The sequence below is a fragment of the Mesocricetus auratus genome, unplaced genomic scaffold, assembly GCF_017639785.1.
Source record: "Mesocricetus auratus isolate SY011 unplaced genomic scaffold, BCM_Maur_2.0 Super-Scaffold_100007, whole genome shotgun sequence".
Classification (NCBI taxonomy): Eukaryota; Metazoa; Chordata; class Mammalia; order Rodentia; family Cricetidae; genus Mesocricetus; species Mesocricetus auratus.
The window spans coordinates 65,620,003-65,640,045 of record NW_024429191.1 but is presented as its reverse complement, the minus strand read 5'-3'; the positions used below and the strand labels follow the sequence as shown (position 1 = coordinate 65,640,045).

At 42.5% G+C, this 20,043-nt stretch overlaps 2 protein-coding genes across 3 annotated transcripts in view; one reads left to right on the top strand and one right to left on the bottom strand.

The window, feature by feature from the left end:
• The window catches only part of Tex14 (testis expressed 14, intercellular bridge forming factor), a 121,776-nt gene extending 111,025 nt beyond the window's left edge, over window positions 1-10,751 (bottom strand). The window contains exon 1 of the mRNA XM_040749429.1: window positions 10,493-10,751. The gene's annotated coding sequence lies outside the window, so the exon portion shown is untranslated. The remainder of the gene's footprint in view (window positions 1-10,492) is intronic.
• A 517-nt stretch (window positions 10,752-11,268) lies between these two features.
• The window catches only part of Rad51c (RAD51 paralog C), a 36,522-nt gene continuing 27,747 nt past the window's right edge, over window positions 11,269-20,043 (top strand). For both annotated transcript variants that reach the window (XM_021231069.2, XM_005076889.4), the window contains exons 1-4: window positions 11,269-11,454; window positions 12,409-12,667; window positions 13,499-13,665; window positions 17,636-17,769. In XM_021231069.2, the coding sequence (XP_021086728.1) occupies window positions 11,337-11,454; window positions 12,409-12,667; window positions 13,499-13,665; window positions 17,636-17,769 (678 nt within the window). In that variant the 5' untranslated portion in view covers window positions 11,269-11,336. The remainder of the gene's footprint in view (window positions 11,455-12,408; window positions 12,668-13,498; window positions 13,666-17,635; window positions 17,770-20,043) is intronic.

Sequence of the window (20,043 nt, the reverse complement as noted above, 5' to 3'; positions counted from 1 at the left end):
TGTACAATGCATATAGCCTGTACGGCTTGTTGCGGGTAGCTTTTCAAAATTACGGTGCAAACTTAAACCCTCATTAAAAATTCTATACAGTCATGAATAGTGGTTTCCAACATTCAAAAGCCATAAGACGATTGACAGTCTTGTGATTTTCCCGAAACTACACGCCAAAAATCACAAATGTGGAAGCAGCAGCTTTTCCCAGTCAGCTCCAGAGTTCTCTATTTACATAGCACCGCCTCCATAATGACTCACTTCCTGATAGAAACCCGCCTCCCTGTCAGCGCAAGGTATCAATGGACCAATTAGGTAGTATTTTGCTGTGTCTTTTGTTTTGCGGCCTCCTAGAACACTGTAAGAATTTTCTTTCTTGAACATAGGAATCGAATGCATAGCTTTGGATGTGAATAAAGATTCAGAGTAAGAAAAAAAAGGCTCAGAGTAAGAGCAAAAACAGCGGCAATGATAGTAACAGGCAGGGACCATTTGTTCTTTTACATATTATAATAAATTTAATCTTTGCAAATTATGAGGCAGTCACTGCTGTCATTCCCATCTTTACAGAGGTGGAAACGGGTACAGAACAGTTAACTTTCAATTCATATTATTTGTGGACAGTTTTATGCTGTAAATCATAAAAATGCTCAGACTAATGGTTCATGAGAAGTAAGGGTGCTTACCTCCAAGCCTGAAAAATGGGGTTGATTGCAGGAACCTATATGGTCGAAGGAGAGAACAGACTTCCACAAGTTTGATTTGACTGTTTGAAAGACTTGCTCCATAGTGGTAGGATGGCCTCAAACTTATGACAAGCCAACTGCTTCAACCCCGAGTGCTGGGATTATAAAGTATGCACCAGCTTGAGGCATATCTTAAAGATTGGGAAGACATGGTATATTTCTGAAAGAACAAAAGTTCTGGGAAGAATTAAAGGATAACTAAGATTTGGGTGTGAGTAGAAAAGTGCTTTTAAGTAGTGTTTATTCATTAATTAATCTATTATACAATTAAATAAATGGTAAAGAAAAAGAAGTGGAAATATGCTCACTGTAGGCAAAGAGAAGTATGTCTTATCTACACACTACACACATTGGTCTTAAAGCTGAGGAGGTGTATGTTTACGGGCTACTGGCTCAGAAAAGACTAGTAGAGCATGATAGAAAAAGGACTCTGGGTGCCAGTCTACAGCTCAGACTGGCAACAAAGGTTTCCCTAAGGAGAATGAAAAGACTCTGTTTATAGTCTGGACATAATAGTTTAGACATAGAAGATAAAAACCTATCAGAGATTTATCCAGAGAAAAGAGGAGACCTATAGCACAGGCTCTAGGATTTAGAAGTATTCCACAAATACTTGATTTGATATTCTGCTATTAATCCTTTTCTTTTCTCATTATGTAGCTCAGGCTCTGTCTTAAGTCAGAGATCCTCTTGCCTTAGCTCCCCAAATCCTGAGATTACAGGATCACAGGTGTGACATCAGATAGGCATTTTTTGCTTTTTGGTCTGTCAAGCATAGTAAGTCTAAGTCTAATATTAGCCATCACAATACATGGCTATTGTCTTTTTAAAAGCTTGAACGAGAGCCACTTTTATGACTTGTGATCATTCTATTTGGTGTATAATAATACATGGTTGGTTTGGATTTTAAACTATATATACATGTGAGACTCTGTGTGTAAAAATGTGCACATGTGAGTACAGGTGCCCACAGAAGCCACAGATCCCCTGGATCTGGAGTTACATGTGGTTGTGAGTACCCTGACATGGTGCTAGAAACCGTTCCTCATTCAAGCTTTTTCTTTTTCTGGTTTTTCAAGACAGGGTTTCTCTGTGTTGTTTTGGAACCTGTCCTGGAACTCCTTCTATAGACCAGGCTGGCTTTGAACTCACAGAGATCCACCTGCCTCTGCCTCCCTAGTGCTGGGACTAAAGGCGTGAACCACCAACGTCCAGCAGATTAAATTATTTTTAATTTTATTTTTATGACTATAATTGTAGCCCAAACAGGCTAGGCATTTAAAAGGAGCCCTATGTTCACACAGTATGTAATATTCAGTAACAAAAAGAATCTATCTGTAGGGTAGGGTGGTACACTCCTTTAATCCCTGCATTCAGGAGGCAGAAAAGCAGGGGATCCCTCTGAGACCAAGGCCAGCCTGGTCTATATGAGTTCCTGGTCAAGCCAGACTAGTAAAACTCTTGTATATAAAAAAAGGAACTAGATCGAGGCCAGGCTGGACCAACAGCCTCCAAAACAATACAGAGACCCACATGGTGGAAGAGAACTGATTCCTGAAAGCTGCCTTATGCTCTCCTCATGTGCATCACGACACACATAAAATTATGCGTAATTTTTACATTCATTTATTTTATGTGTATGAGTGTTTTGCCTACATGTATATACATATACTGTGAGTGTGCCTTATGTCTAAAGAGGCCACAAGAGAATGTCATATTCCCTGGAACTATAGTTACAGATGATTGGGAGATACCATATAGGAATTGGGAACCGAGTATGAATCCTCTGAGAAAGCGGCAAGCACTCTTAAAGACTAAGCCATCTCTACAGACCCAATTAAAATTTTTTCTATCCATATCTTTATGTATCTATATGTCTGTCTGTCTATCTATCCACCCACTCACACATCTATCTAATGTGTATGTGTGTGTTTGCTACATATATGTGTGTGAACCCACATATATGCCCAGTGTCATGAAAACTAGAAGTGGTCATATCCTCTGGAATTACAGATGGTTACAGACGGTTGTGAGCAGCCATGTGGGTGCTGGGAATCTAGGTCCTCTGGAATAGGAGGAGTCAATGCCCTTAACCATTAAGCTATCTTTCCAGCTCCTGCGCTACATTTTTTTTTTGAGACAGGGTTTCTCTGTATTGTTTTGGAGGCTGTCCTGGAACTTACTCTGTAGACCAGGCTGTCCTCGAACTCACAGAGATCCGCCTGCCTCTGCCTCCCGAGTGCTGGGATTAAAGGCATGTGCCACCAACACCCGACCCCTGTCCTACATTTTTATCCTTCCCTGTTTTTAGCAATTACCAGGCTAGGCATAATGGCACACACCTTTAATCCCAGCACTTTGAAGGTAGAGGCAAGCAGATCTTCTCTGAGAATTCAAGGCCAGCCTTTGCCTATAAATCCAGTTCCAGGTTAGTTAGGACTAATAGTGGGACCCTGTCTCAAAACAGCAATAAAAATCAATACCTTATAATAAAACAAAAAAACAGTCCTACAACTCAAACATTTTGGCCTCTGGCCTCTCCACGAATGTGCACCCACATGTGTATACCTACATATATTACACAAAGAAACTATGTTTTCTCTTGGGCTGAGAAAATAGTTCAGTAGGCAGAATGTTTGCTCTCCAGTACTATACTATACTGTGTATAGTAGTGGCTGCCTATAATCTTAGCACTCACTCTGTACTCAGGAAGAGGCCATCATTGACTACATATAGTATAAGGCCACCCTGTTCTTTATGAGACCCTGTTTTAAAACTGAAGAGTCAAAATTCCAGATCTAGCCTTCCCCCAGCCTTAGCTCCTAGAGAATATGTTGTATGCAACAGGCCTAGGGCCAAAACTGAACACAACAGAACTCCAACCCCCCCCCAGCCTCCTAGATACTTGGATCCTGGGAACTGACAGCAGAAGAAACTCCCCTGTAGTCTCCCAGAAATTAAATTGTGAAGAATATTGGTACAATAGACCACCTGCAAGCCATAGAAACCACAGAATGTTGTCTCCCAGCACCAACCTATGAGAAAAATGGGTATACAGGTATTACATGCCAGAAACACGACTTTGAAAATTTTCTTGATTGCTTCCCAAATGTCAACCAATCAGAAACCAACCCGTGCCTACTGATGTAATCCTGTAACTTTTGTCTTTAAAACCTAGCAGTAGACAGGGAACTTCACCCCCTCTGGAGGCTGCTGCATCAGCTTGCTAGTAGGGATCCCTCCCACAGAAGGATGGAATAATCAATAAACCTGTACACTGGCATTGGTAGTCTGTTTCCCTGTTCTCTTTGGGGATCCTTGTGACTTGGGCACAACAAAAACAACAAAGTGTATTTCCCTCAGGTTTTTGCTTCTTTAGTGCTCTAGAGAAGACATCCCTAATCTCAGACATCACCACCCAAGGATGAGGTTATTGTGTTGGAACCTCCAGTGTTTTTATAAGTCATCTTCTCCATACTTTCCTGCATCATTCTTATCTCTTTTATCAATTACTTCCCAATCCCCACCACTATCTTCTCTATTATCCAAGTCATGAACCAAATAGCACTGTGATAGTTCTAGTCAAAGATCATCTTTAATGAGTTACTCTTTTTGGTTTATTTGAGACAGGGTTTCTCTGTGGCTTTGGAGGCTGTCTTGGAATTAGCTCTTGTAGACCAGGCTGGTCTCAAACTCACAGAGATCCACCTGCCTCTGCCTCCCCAATGCTGGGATTAAAGGTGTGTGCCACCAATGCCCGGCTTTAACATTTGTACCTGCATCAGAACAGTTGGTAACTCTTCATGCTGCTCCTTCCCTCTGGTCTTATTGGGTATTTCCTCAAATCCTTCCCTGGTTTCCATTTAATTTTAGTTCACTTTGAAGATGGGTTGCCATTGTTCTTTCTTTTTTTAAGACAGGGTCTCACTATGTAGCTCTGACTATGCTGGAACTTTACTACATAGATCAAGATGGCCTCCAACTCAGAGACCTGCCACCTTTGTACCCCAGAGCACCAGATTAAAGGCATGCACCACCACACACACAATCTCTTTTAAAGTTTAATACAATTGTTGAGCTTCAAAAGTATATTCTGTCCACCCTGGCTGGGCAAGAAATTGGTTAGTAAGCCTTTCTCCAGTTTCACATATATGCATTTTTAAAAACCATAGATATGGCAAGTGTGTGGTAACATATGTCTTTAGTTAAGCCCAGCATTTAGGAAACTGCTGCCCCATGAAGGGGGAACTGCCACTAAACTGCTTCTGCACCAACTCCCCAAGTTTGGGTCAAACTATCCTATATAAGCAAAACAAAGTTCCAAAAACAGTTTCTGACATTACACAATATATTACATAGAGTAGAGCATAAACAGAGCTGTTCTCTACCACAAGTCATACAATCAAGTTTCCAACATTTCGGAAAACCATAGAGGTCAGCACATCTGGAGTGCACTGGGTGAGCCTTATTGTGGGAAAAAGTTGGTAAGGCAAGTAGAGGTTACCACCACCAGATTCCCAACACTTTAAACATATGGTAAGTCTCTCATATTCCTAGTGTTATTTTATTACTTAGGGCACAAAGACCTTTTCCAGTTGTAAAAGCTGGGCAAAATTTTGAATGCTATTATATTTTCAGAATCCTAAGAATGTATGAAATATGAACAAGACCAGAACACACTGCTTATTTGAAAGTCAAAGGAAAACCTGTGAGAGTCAGCTCTTTCCTTCCACCATGTGGTTCCTAAGGATTGAATTCTAGTATTCAGCCTTGGAAGCAAGCATCCTACCCAGTGACTCATCTTATTGGCCCTAGTATTACCTTATTTATTTATTACAGGTATGAAGCCTAGCTTTCTTTCTTTCTTTCTTTCTTTCTTTCTTTCTTTCTTTCTTTCTTTCTTATCTCGTATGAAGATGCTACAATCCATATTTGGCGATCTGAAGATAACTTGTGGAAGTCTGTTCTTTACTTTAATCATGTGGGTCCTGGGAATCAAACTCAGGTTGTCAAGTTTGGCAGAAAGGTCCATTCCCCCAACAAGCTATCTTCCTGGCTCTATCTGTACTTTTTAGTTTTTTACATTTATTTAGTGTCAATGTCTACGTCTATGTCTATGTCTATGAACTTGCATGCAAGTGCCATGATTCATGTGTGTAGACCAGAGGCAATCAGTTTTCTCTTTCTACGATATAGGTCCTGGGTATGAACTCAGGTCCTCAGGGTCTGGCAGCAAATGCCTTTACCCACTGAGCTATCACAATGGTTCCCTATAGGTATCTTGTTTTTCCCCTTTTGTGTTTTTGGTTTTTTGAGATACGGTTTTTCTGAGTAGTCCTAGAACTCACTCTGTAAAACAGGCTGGCCTTGAACTCAGAGATCTGCCTACCTCTGCCTCCCAAGTGCTGGGGTTAAAGGCGTGTACCACCACCCCGTGGCTTACTATCTTCTTAAAGTAACATGGAGTCCTTAACAAGTCCATAGCCTTCACAAGGCCCACTTACAGTATTTCACAAGATTTTCATCATTATTGGCCTACTTATGCATACAATCTGCCTTAGGATAAAGAGGTGACACTACTAAGCCAGGTGACTGACACCTGTAATTCCAACACTTGGGAGGAGTCAGGCACGGTGAAGCATAACTGTAATACCACTGCTCCAGAGGGAAGACAAGAGGATTGTAAGTGTGAGGCCAGCTTTGGAAACACAGACGATACCTCAAATTTGAATAAATGTATTACAGATGTAGCTCAATGGTAAACTACCTGTCTAGTATTTGTGAGGCTCTGGATACCAGTACTAGGAAGATTTATTTTGCAATTACATTATATATATTTTTTCTGAAAAGGGAGACATGCATGGAGGTCAGAGGACAACTTTTAGGAGTCACTCCTCTCCTTTCATCATGGGGGCCTGAGGGATCAATCAACGGTCACCAGGCTTGGAAACAGACTCTTGTCACCCACTGGACCATCTCTCAGTCCTTTTTCTGGGTTTTTGTTTTGTTTTGGAGACAGGACCTCACTATGTAGTCCTGGCTACCCCTGAAATTGCTATATAGAGCTCACAGGGCTACCATCTAGTGCTTAGATTAAAGGTGTAAAACACCATACCAGACCCTTTTCAGTTATTTTTGAGCCCAGTGTTATGTAACCTTGGCTAGCCTGTTGTTACTCAATACACCAGGCTGCCCTTACATTAGAGACAGTCTTCCTGCCTAAGCCTCTGAATGCTGGAATTAAAGACATGAAACACCATACTCTGCCTTTGATAACATTTTTTTTTGGTTTTTGAGACAGGGTTTCTCTGTATTGTTTTGGAGGCTGTCCTGGAACTCGCTTTGTAGACCAGGATGGCCTCGAACTCACAGAGATCCACCTGCCTCTGCCTCCTGAGTGCTGGGATTAAAGGCGTGAGTCACCAACGCCCGGCGATAACATTTTTTTCTCATAACAATTTGTGTGTGGGCATGCATTTGTGTGAGGGAGTTTAGGTGCATCAGCCAAGGAATGCTTGTGGAGGCCAGTGAACAACTTTGATTATTGGTCTTCACCTTCCACCTTGAAATTGTTAACCAATTGTGCTGGCTAATATGCCAAATTGACACAAGCTACAGTCATCTGAGAGGAGAAAACCTCAATGAGGAAAATGCCTCCACAAGACTGAGCTGTAGGCAAGCCTGTAAAGCATTGTCTTAATTAGTGATTGGTCGGGGAGGGACCAGCCCATTGTGGGCGGTGACATCCCCAGGCTGGTGGTCCTGGGTTCTACAAGAAAGCAGGCTGAGCAAGTCATGAGGAGTAAGCCAGTAAGCAGCACTTCTCTATGGCCTCTGTATCACTTCCTGCCTCGCCTGAGTTCTTGACTTTCTTTGATGATGAACTGTGAGTAGAAATGTAAGCTACATAAACCCTTTCCTCCTCAACTTGGGTTTTTGTTTGTTTGTTTTTTCGAGACAGGGTTTCTCTGTGTAGCTTTGGAGCCTATCCTGGCACTCTCTCTGTAGACCAGGCTGACCGTGAACTCACAGAGATTTGCCTGCCTCTGACTTCCAAGTGCTGGGACTAAAGTCGTGTGCCACCACTGCCCGGCTCAACTTGTTTTTGGTAATGGTGTTTCATCACAGCAATAGTAACCCTAAGATACCACTGCATATGCTAGACTAGTTGGCCTAAAAGCTTCCAGGAGTTTCCTATCTCTGTCTCACATCTTGATGTAAAAGCTCTTAGGATTATAGCAGTGCTACAAAGCATTCTGGAGATTTGAACTTAAGTCTTCATGGTTACATGACACACACTTTACCCACTGAACTATTTCCCCAGCTCTGATAAAAAAAAAAAAAAAAGACAAACAGGGGCTGGAGAGATGGCTCAGCGGTTAAGAGCACTGACTGTTCTTCCAGAAGTCCTGAGTTCAATTCCAGGCAACCACATGGTGGCTCACAACCACCTTGAATGAGATCTGGTGCCCTCTGCCGGCCTGCAGGCAGAAGGCTGTATACACAATAAAAATATTTTAAAAAAAAGACAAACAGATGGCTGCAGAGATGTAAAAGCTCGTAGGATTAGTGGGTAAAAGTGTTTGCAGTAAAGCCTGAAGACAAGAATTGGGTTTCTGCAACCTACATGGTAGAAGGACAGACTATTGCAAAGACAGACTACTGCATATTGTTTCTCCAGGACACATGATCACTTGCCCCTGCCCACTCTGAGGGCATTACAAATAAGTGTAATAAAAAAGGAAATTCTGATAGATGCTACAACATGGACTAATCCTGAGAACATCATTTAAGTGAACAGAAGGATAGTTAAGATACTATTCCATTTGCACAAAGCAGCTATTCATAAAAATCAGACTCAAAACTGAACGGAAAATGGCCAGGTGTTGGTGGAGTACTCCTTTAATTCCAGCATTTGGGAAGTAGAGGCAGGCGGATCTCTGTGAGTTCGAGACCAGCCTGGTCTACAGAGTGAGTTTCAGGACAGGCTCCAAAGGCACAGAGAAACACTGTCTCGAAACAAAAACAGGCAAAACAAACAAACAAAACAAAACAAAACAAAACCCAAAAAAGTGGAAGTAACTGACAGGAACTGAGAGGTGCTAGATTGAAAATTTCAGGAGAGTAATGAAAATCTCTCTCTCTCTCTATCATACACACAAATACACACACACACACTCTAGGGTGTGGTTTTTGTTTTGTTTGCCTTTTTTTGGTGTGTGTGTGTTTTTTAGTACTGGGGACTGGACTGATCCTCACAGGCAGTAAGGAGACATATCCCCAGCTCCTTCTACTTTTCCTCATTAGGTTTCAGCTGGACTTGTGCTCACTCTGTATGCCTACGTGAGCCTTGCACTTTTATTACCCTGTCTCAACCCCTTGAATAGCTGGGACTACAGGTCTGTGTCACTCTGTCTAGTGAAAACCAAATGGTAGATGATAACAGCACACAATAAACAAAGTGCACAGACAAGTACTTTAGCTCCCCAAGATGATGAGATAAAAACTTAGAAAGCAAATCCACTGCATTTGGTCAAACTGAAGAGGTATTGCTACTTTTACGTCCATTCCCTTTTAAATTCATCACCTTTTTACCCAAGAATCCAACTGCTTTATAAACACTAATAATAATTATTGAAAGCTCAGATATAAATCCTATATAAGTTAAACAATATTCTTACAGAAACCATATTTTGTCCAGTCTTACCACACAGGATAAATACAATAATTTGTATTTATTTGGAGCATTTGGAGATTGCTTAGGTTTAAATTTTAGTTTCAAGAAAACTGTGCTGAGTTTTAAATATCCTCAAATGCTTAAAAAATAAAGATTTAGTATATATACAGTGTTCTGCCAGTATGTATGCCTGCAGGCCAGAAGAGGGCACTAGATCTTATTGTAGATGGTTGTGAGTCACCATGCAGCTGGTGGGAATTGAACTCGGGACCTCTGGAAGAGCAGCCAGTGCTCTTAACCACTGAGCCGTCTCTCCAGCCCCATTCTCACACTCTTTATGACATGTCTATGCAAATTTAACATGAGATTCACTATACTCCTCAACATGTTGCTTCCTCCCTTAAAGCTCCGAGTAAAACTCTAGGCTAAGAGTCATTGCCAAGGGAGAGGTGAGAACGTCCAGCAGGCAAAAGGCCTGGTTGCCAAGACTGATAACCTGAATCCCATCCCCAGAACCCACACGATGGAAGCCAAGAACCAACTCCTCTGACCTCCACACTAGCACCATGGCATGTGTGCCTACACAAACAAAAGAAATGTAACAATAAAGAGTTGTTGCCGACAGTTAGGGCACAAACGGAGAGGGGCGTATACGCCCGAATTCAGAGATCCACCTGCCTCTGCCTCCCGAGTGCTGGGATTAAAGGCGTGTACCCCCCCGTTTATTATTTATTTATTTTCGAGGCTGGGTTTCTCTGTGTAGACCAAGCTGGCCTGGAACTGAGAGATCCCTGCCTCGGCCTCCTGAGTGCTGGGATTAAAGGTGCGCGCCACCACCGCCCTGCGTTGGAGGTTTATTTTAATGTAGGGGTACGAGGCACTTCATTACATCATCCTCCATACTTCTTATGCAAAAAAAAAAAAAAAGCCCTTGTGAGTCACCTTCCAAACTTCCTATCTCCCCAAAAGATGTTTGGAAGTTCCTTCCGTTACTTCTAAAGGGGTCCAGTCCCTCCCACGTAGGACACCAGAGGCCCAGGCTAGACGAGGACCAGACAACAGGCTCACGATTTCTTACTTTTCCAGCTACTTCATACACTAGGCAGGCCAGCGGACATGGATCCTCTCAGAAACCGCCACGCTCTCGAGCGAACACCCAGCGCCTCACGCCCCACGCCCCGGAAGGCGTGCTGCGTGGGCTTGCGTGGGCGTCACGCTTGAGCGCCAACTGCTCCTCGCTAACGGCCCCCCCAGATGGGGGGCTGGCCCACAATCCCTTGCGAGGGCGGGAGCCGTGATGGGGAGGCAAGTGAGGGGGCCCAGCTAGGACACGGAAAGCCTCCTGCAAGAGTCATCTGAGGTTTTCACGGCCAGAACGGGCAACTGACCAGTATTCGGTTGCTGCCGCTGCTACTCCTTCCACCTAGGGAGATAATTTCTATTAAAGACTCGAGGAACCCATGAAACAGGCCCGAGCAAGGGAATGAGGCACGTGGGCCTCATCACCAGCCTCACGCCTCCAGCCTCGCTGCTTTTTTTTACTGTCAAGCTAAACCCTCGCAAAGGGAACCCCCCAAAAGTGCTTCGGATGAGTCACATTACAGAACATCGCTACCCGTGAACACCCGTGGGGTTTCCTCAGCAGCAAGGCCTCGTGAGGCTAGGCCGCGCGGGCCCCACCCCTTCCGCCGTACGCATGACGTCACACGACATGGCTCGGGGCGGGCGGGGCTGGGGGGCCGCTCCGTCTTTCGCGCCTCTGGCTCTACGTCACCTCGTGAGGCTAGACCGCGTGAGTCCCGCCCCTTCCGCCGTACGCATGACGTCACACGACATGGCTCGGGGCGGGCGGGGTTTGGGCCGCTAGGACTTTCGCGCCTCTCGCTCTACGTCACTGTGTGCGTAGGCGCCGAGCTTTCAAAATGCAGCGGGAGTTAGTGAGTTTCCCGCTGTCTCCCGCGGTGCGAGTGAAGTTAGTGGCTGCGGGTTTCCAGACTGCCGAGGACATCCTGGAGGTGAAGCCCTCCGAGCTCAGCAAAGGTAACGACTCCCGGCGGCCAGCTGATGCACCGCGGCCGCTTGGCGCCGCCTCCGTCTTCGTTCTCCCGCCACCGCATTTACGACGTAAAGCTAGTCTTTCACTCCGCTTGGAAGTTTTCTTGAGGCTGGGACTGTGTGGAAAGACATGCACTGATTGCTTTCTCTGTGCGCGCGCCTCCTGGATGCTTTGAGGACTGCAAGTCTCTTGTACCAGGCCTCATCTATAGATGAAAGAAACAATTTTCATTTATTTTTTTGCCTTTTCGAAACAGGTTTTCTCTATGTAGTTCTGGCCGTCCGGGAACTCACTCCATAGACCAGGGCTGGCCTCGAACTTAAAGAGATCTGCCTGCCTCTGCTTCCCTGAGTGGAAAGAACCAATTTTTCATCTTACAGTTTCGAGATAACTGAGTTGGATAATAGTTACTCTACAATTAGAAAACAGACAAGCCATGTAATTCTCCTTGTTCCAAGATCCTAGGGGGGTGAAAATTGAACTCGAAAAGTGAAGGATTAGAGTAGGACTAGAGACACTTAAGAGAAGGAAGAGAACATTCCCTTAGATCAGGAGAAATCCCTTCATGATTCATGGAATACCCCAAACATTTTTCTCGAGGTCTTCAGATTACATATAAGTGGGAACCACTGCATCCTCAGTCCTCACACAAAAGTAAAAGTGGCTGTGGTCATCCACTGTGCAGCTGTCCACTAAAGAGGATGGAATGGAATCTGGTTAGGGTTTGGGTTTTTTTGTTTTTCGAGACAGGGTTTCCCAGTAGCTATGGAGCTAGTCCTGGAACTTGGCTCTGTAGATCAAGCTGACCTAGAACTCACAGAGATCCTCCTGCCTCTGCCTCCGGAGTGTTGCGTTTAAAGGTGTTCGAAACCACGTTCAGCTCTGAGTTAGACTTTAAAATCTCTAATGTCAGTTTTTTTTCCTGATTTTATTTTCAGAAGTTGGAATATCTAAAGAGGAAGCTTTAGAAACTCTACAAATCCTAAGAAGAGAGTGTCTCACAGATAAACCCAGATGTGCTGGTACATCTGTGGCCAGCAAGAAGTACACAGCACTGGAGCTTCTTGAGCAGGAGCACACCCAGGGCTTCATAATCACCTTCTGTTCAGCGCTAGATAACATTCTTGGGGGTGGAATACCCTTAATGAAAACAACGGAAGTTTGTGGTGTACCAGGTGTTGGAAAAACACAGTTATGGTAAAATAGGGTGTTTCCTACTTAAGGATAGACTTAGTATTTCATGTAACTAATGGAATTTTGTGCTGTGAGTTTGTAGTCAGAATACCAAAAAGCATGTTACTACTTGATGCATCAAACAATCAGCTTACCATTCATAGTATCTCAATACCCCATCTCGGTAAATGGATAGAATGGTTTTGATATCAAAAATGTTTCTTTTGTAATATAATGTGGTCCCTAAAGAGATACTTTACTAACTAGTTGGCTTCAGAGATATATTTGTCAAATGTTTAAAAGTTGATTTATATGTGATAAAGAGTTCTGAACCAGGGTTGGTGACATTACTCAGGGTATTTAAGCAGGATTGCTGTGAGTTGGAGGGCAGTCTGGGCTTTATGACAATTGTTAGACCAGTCAGGGATATATAGTGACCCTGTCCCCCCCCCAAAAAAAAAGTATGTCTGCATGGATGTGGTGGCACACTCCTGTAAACAGCAGCATGGCTTCGGGTGGAGACTGAGAAGGATTGAGAGTTGAAGGCTCAGCCTGGGCTACATTTCCAGACCCTGACTCAAGAAGGAGAAAATACAAAGCATTCAATTCCCAGAAACCTGGAAACCACTAAGAGTTCCCTAGTCATAATTTTGTGCAACACCCTAACTATAATCTAGATGTCTATTGGTTCATATGTGTTTGGAGCTATGGAGAGTTAGCCCTCTCTGTTGCCATGGGAAACTATATTTGCAATTAGAAAACTTTTGATGGTCTAGCCAATTATTATGTGCAGTTTACAAAAGACATTTAGATGGTTATGATAATGATTTGGTCATTTGGCTGATTTCTTGACAGTATGCAATTGGCAGTGGATGTGCAGATTCCAGAATGTTTTGGAGGAGTGGCAGGTGAAGCAGTGTTTATTGACACAGAGGGAAGTTTTATGGTTGATAGAGTGGTAACCCTTGCAAATGCCTGCATTCAGCACCTTCACCTTATAGCAGGAACACACATGGATGAAGGTAAGTCAGCACTTGGTACTCCTTCTGTACAAAAGAGATGATTTGTATTTGTGCCCATCTCAGACCTCAGTAGGAGACTGTGAAGCTTATTTTAAAATTTTTATTTTATATGTGTTGGTGTTTTGTCTGCATGTATGTCTGTGTGAGGGTGTCAGATCATGGAGTTACAGACAGTTGTGAGCTGCCAAGTGGGTGCTAGGAATTGAACCCAGGTCCTTTGGAAGAGCAGTCAGCACTCTTGACTGCTGAGCCATCTCTCTAGCTCCCCAAACTTGAAACTTAATAACTGAACTCCAGTACTTTTGTTGCAAAATGATAACCTAGCTATCTGTGATCCTTCTGCCTTAGTCTCCCAAATGCTGGAATGACAAACCTGTGTCATGCCCAACTTAGCAGTCATTACTTGTTTTTCATTTAAGAGTGTGTGTGTGTGTGTGTGTGTGTGTGTGTGTGTGTGTGGTTTTTCAAGACAGGGTTTCTCTGTGTGACAGTCCTGGCTATCCTGGAACTCAGTTTATAGACCAGGTTGGCCTTGAATTCACAGAGATTCACCTGCCAACCCTCATAAGTGCTGGGATTAAAGGTATTCACCACCACACCCAAAACAGTTCATGTTCTTAACCACTGAGTCACTTGTCCCGCACAAGAGCCATTACTTTTATAGGTCTTTGGCCAGCATGAAGGCTCAGCAGATAAAAGTGCTTGTCACCAAGCTTGGTGTCAATTTGATCCCTAGAAGCGATGGGGTGGAAGGAGAGCTCCTGAAAACTGTCTTCTGACAGCCACAGATGCACTGTGGCTTTGCATAAGGGCCCACACGCAGTTCATTAAAAACAAAAACATCGTTTTCTCTTGGCATATGTCTTTTCAGTAAAGATCCTGAAAAGGTAGGAGACAAAATAGTTCTTCTGTCTAAAATGTCTTACCTCTGTCACAATCTGTACTTAAATAAATACCTTCAAATCTAGCTGCGTTTACAGTAGATGCACAGAGGCACTGGGATGTGAAGGGTTAATGACTGGTGTGTAGTCAAAGCTAAGGAGTTTTGTTTTTGTTTTTAAACTACCTTATTGTATATTTGAAGAAGCCATTTTACTAACCTGAAATCTAGTTCCCAGGAAATCCTTGTACTGCCACATGCCTGAGTATGAACATGAGATGGAGCCTCCTGCCTCCTTTGCCCCCGCTGGGACTGCTGGTGTGAGCTACCCAGTGCAGCTAATTTCTTCATGGTGTTTGTTTTGTTTTTACTTTGTCCTGTTTTTTGTTTTGTTGGTTTTTTTTTGTAGTGTTGGGGAAATGTTACTCAAGCATGCTCTCTCTGAGCTTCATTCCAGCCCCTGTTCTTTGTGTGACTCTGCACCCACTTGTGCATAAATGTGCTTAGGACTGAACCCAGGGCCTTGCTCATAGTAGGCAAGCAACTCCATCTCCAGCCCCCTGTTGGTTTTGCTTTATAATGTTAAAGCATAAGTACTTTTTTTTGTTTTGTTTTTCGAAACTTTGGCTTTGGAGGCTGTCCTGGAATTAGCTCTTGTAGACCAGATTGGTCTTCAACTCACAGAGGCCCACCTGCCTTTGCCTCCCGAGTGCTGGGATTAAAGGCATGTACCACCACTGCCCGGGGCATAAGTACTTTTTTATTTTGCTTTTTGAGGCAGGGTCTTACTCTGTATCCCAAACTGTCCTGGAACTCACTATGTAGCTTGGACTGGTCTGAAACCCTTAAATTAAAGAGTTTCTGACATTTATTGGGCTGTAGAGATGACTCAGTGGTTGAAAGCACTGCCTGCTTTTCTGAAAGTCCTGAGTTCAATTCCCAGCAACCTTATGGTTGCTCACAACCAACTATACTGGGATCAGTGTCTTCTTCTGGTGTGCAGACATACATGCAGACAAAGCTCCATATGCATAAATAAATAATCTTTCAAAAGAATCATACTTGCTGGGTTGGAGAGATGACTCAGTAGTTAAGAGCACTGACTGCTCTTCCAGAGGACACTGGTTCAGTTCCCAGCACCCACATGCCAGCTCACAACTATCCATAAGAAACACCCATGAGTAAACATCAATTCACATAAAAATTTTTAAAAATCATATTTAGTGTGTATGCACATGTGTAGAGATCAGAGGAAACTTGAGAATTGTTTTCTCTTTCCACTATGTGGATCCTAATGCTTGAACTCAGTTATCATCTTGTCAGCCATCAAATACATCATAGTGGCTGAAGGGAGAGTTCATTTGTTAAAAGATCTTGCTGCTCTTGCAGAGCACCTAGGTTTGGTCCTCAGCACCCACATAGCAGCTTACAACTGTCCGTAGCTCCAGTTCCAGGGGGTCCAGTGCTGCCTTCTGGCCTGCAGGGGTACAAGGCACACATGGTGCACGTACATACAGGTAAAAACCCAATCACATTAAAATATTTTTTTAAAATCTATTTTAATCTCGAAAAACCAAAAAAAAATATATTTTAAAATGCAATAATTAGCCTCTCATTTCAAAACCAAACTTACATTATTTTCTTTTATGTGTTTGGGGGGTTTTACCCGATTATATATATGCACTACATGTGTATAGTGCCTTTGGAGGTCAGAAGAGGGCATTGAATCTTCTAGGACTAGAGTTACAGTCAGTTGTGAGCTGCCATGTAGGTTCTAGGAATCAAACTCTGGTTGCTCTGGAAGAGTACCCAGTATTAACCACTGAGCTATCTTTCTTAGCATCCTCCCCCTTTTATTTTTTGAGACATGATCTCCATATAACTGGTTAGCCAAGAACTTCCTATGTAGACCAAGGTGACCTTGGACTCTAAGCCATACTGACTTTAAAATCCAGTGTTAAGCGGATTTTATATTGGTGTTACTACTTAAAGTTCAAATTACAGTATTAAAGGGAAACTATACTCCACTGGAACATTTTTCCTTTGAATTCTTTTGGGGATTTTTGGTTTTGTTTTGTTCTTCGAGACAGGGTTTTTCTTTGTGTAGACCTAGCTATCCTTGTCCTTAAACTCAGAGCTCTGCCTATACCTCTGCCTCCTGAGTGCTGGGATAAAAGGCGTGTGCCACATTCCCCCATGGCTTTTCCTTTCAATTCTTAATTTGTACTTTTCAAAACAAGAAAAATGTGAATCATGATACTTCTGTTCAGTGGGAATCCATAGCTGGAGATACAAAAAGATAAACAGTAAGTATCTCCTTTTATTTGTGAGTTAACAATCCCTAATATGTTACACATAAAATCAAAGACAAATTAAGTTAGTTGGTTTTGAAACGAGTAACTATTTATTGCTTTTTTTTTTTGAGACAGGGTTTCTCTGTAGCTATGGAGCCTGTCCTGAAACTAACTCTAGACCAGGCTGACCTCAAACTCACAAAAATCTACCTGTCTCTGCCTCCCGAGGGCTGGTATTAAAGGCATGTGCCACCACTACCTGGCTTAATTATTGCATTTTAAAATGTATTTTTTTAATTTTTTTATTTTATTTTTTTTTTTTGGTTTTTTTGAGACAGGGTTTCTCTGTGGCTTTGGAGGCTGTCCTGGAACTCGCTTGGTAGTCCAGGCTGGTCTCGAACTCACAGAGATCCGCCTGCCTCTGCCTCCCGAGTGCTGTAAAAATATTTTAATGTGATTGGGTGTTTGCCTTTGTCTATGTGCATCATGCCTGTGTGATGTACATGGAGACCAGAAGAGGGTATCAGACTCCCTGGAACAGTTGTGAGCTGCTATGTGGGTGCTGGGAGCCAAACCTAGGTCTTCTGCAAGAACAGCAAGAGCTCTTAACAAAACAGTGGAAAACAAAATAATAGATCATCAGTTATCAAATCACAGTTTACAGTGATTTTGCAGTTGTTTTGTCATCCTTTATAAATCATGTTTTACTAGGATACAAATTAGTGATCTAGGATTATCAGACTATTAGAAAAAGAAAAACTGAACTGTTTTAACATTGTTTTGTTGTTTGTTTCAGAACACCAGAAAGCCTTGGAGGGTTTTACTCTTGAAAATATTCTTTCTCATATTTATTATTTCCGTTGTCATGATTACACTGAGTTGCTGGCACAAGTCTATCTCCTTCCAGATTTCCTTTCAAATCATTCAAAGGTATGGATCATACTACTGAAATAATATATTTGAAAGTGTTGATAATGCAGAAATAAACAGTAGAGTGGTATAAACTTGATGCCAGTTCAAAAGTCTCTTCTTTCCCTGCCCTATAACTTATTATATTCTACTTATCTTACATATATATATTTATGTGTATATGTGTATACTTATTTTGCTTTGTTTTGTTTTTTGAGACAGTGTTTCTCTGTGTAGCAGTCTTAGCTATCCTGGAACTCACTTTGTAGACCAGACTGGCCTTGAGATCCACCTGCCTCTTCCTCTAGAGTGCTGAGATTAAAAGCATGGGCCACCCTGCCCAGCTGACCTTGAATTCTCAATCATTCTGTCTTCGGTCAAGTGCTAGGGTACATACTTTTGTTACCATATTCAGCCTTTTTTATTAAATTACTCCTCCACCCCCTTCCTGGAACTTGCACTGTAGACCAGGATGGTCTCAAACTCAGAGATCCTCTGCTTCTTACCTCCTGAGTGCTGGATTAAAGATGTGCGCCACCATGCCTGGCATTTGTTCTGGTATTTATTTATTTATTTTTTTAATTTAAATTGGTTTACCTCTCCTTAATCTATCTTATCTATTTATCTATTTGTCTGTCTCTTTTTGCTGGGGCTCAAAGTTAGAATCTAATCCATGCTAGGCAAGTGTTCTACCACAGATTCTCAGCTTCTATTAGACTGTATTGGTTACTATGGCTTTTTTTTATATATTGAAATTGGGAAACATGAGTCCTTTAACTTTGTTCTTTTTCAAGATTATTGTGGCTGTTTGTGGTCTCTTGCAATTAGTTTTCTGTTGCTGTGATAAAACACTGTGACCAAGGCAGCTTATAGAAGGAAGAGTTTACCTAAGCTTTTGGTTGCAGAGAGCTAAGAGTCCATCATAGCAGGGAGTCATAGAAGGGATGGAGCAGAAACAGCTGGGAGCTCACATACCAAACCAAAGTAGGAAGCAGAGAGAATGGACTGGAAATGGCACATGGCTTTGAACCTCAAAATTTGTCACCAGTGATGTACTTCTTTCAGCAAGGCTACACCTCATAAACCTCCCAAACACCACCACCAACTGGGAACCAAGTATTCAGATACTAGACTGTATGGGGGACATTCATTCAAACCACCATACCATATGAATTTTTGTTAATTTTTTTATATATATGGGCATTTTGCTTGCATGTATGTCTATGCACCATGTGTGTGCAGTGGCCACACAGGCCTGAAAGAAGGCATTGAGTTCTTGGAACTGGAGTTACAGAAGGTTGTGAGCTGCCTTGTGGGTGGTATGTATTGAGCCTGGGTCCTCTGGAAAAGCAGCCAGGGCTCTTAACTGCCAAGCCATCTCACAGCAACAGAAATGAAATTAGAACTATGGCATGTGTACAAAATGCCAGTATTCAGGTGGTGATTACTGTAGAATTATTGGGTCAATATTTTCAAAAAGAAAGAAAGCCTTTGAGAGCTGAGGTATAGTTCAATAGTTAAGAGCACTGATTGTTCTTTAGAGGACCTGGGTTGGATTTCCAGTACCCACATAGTGGCTTACAGCCATCTGTAAAATTGGGCTCTGGGGATCCTTTACCCTCTTCTGGCATTCACAGGCACCAGGCACAAACATGGTACACAGACATACATGCAGGTAAAACACTAATACATGTAATTTAGTAAAGTGAATTTTAAAAGAAAACCTTTGAAGAGTTAGAAAGCCTAGGGTGAGGGATATACTCAGTAGTAGACTGCTTACCATGTATACCACTATGTGCCATAGGTTTAATTCCCAGTGTTATAAAAAAGAAAACTATGCAAATTTCATCTTTATTTATTTAATTTGAGATAGTCTCATTGTAGCCCAGACTAGCCTAAAACTCATGATCCTCTTGCCTTTATCTCCTGCATGCTGAGATTATAGATATATACCACCGTGCCCTCATTTTATTTTTAATAAAGTGACTGGAGGCCCGAAGAGGGCATTGGATCCCCTAGTCAGAGACCTGGAGTTACAAGATGTTGTGAGCTGCTTGAAAAGAATGCTAGGACCTGAAGACTAACACATACTCAAATGCTGAGCCATTTCTCCATTTTCATCATAAATACACAATTAGCTAGCTAGATCTTTTTCTTCTCCCTCCCTCCCTCCCTCCCTTCCTCTCTTCCTCTCTCTCTCTTTCTCTTTTGTCTTTTTTGTAGTTTCTTTGGAAGACAAGAGCTTTGGGGAAGCATACAGTTCAGTCCTTAGTATTAGGGACCACAAATGTCTTG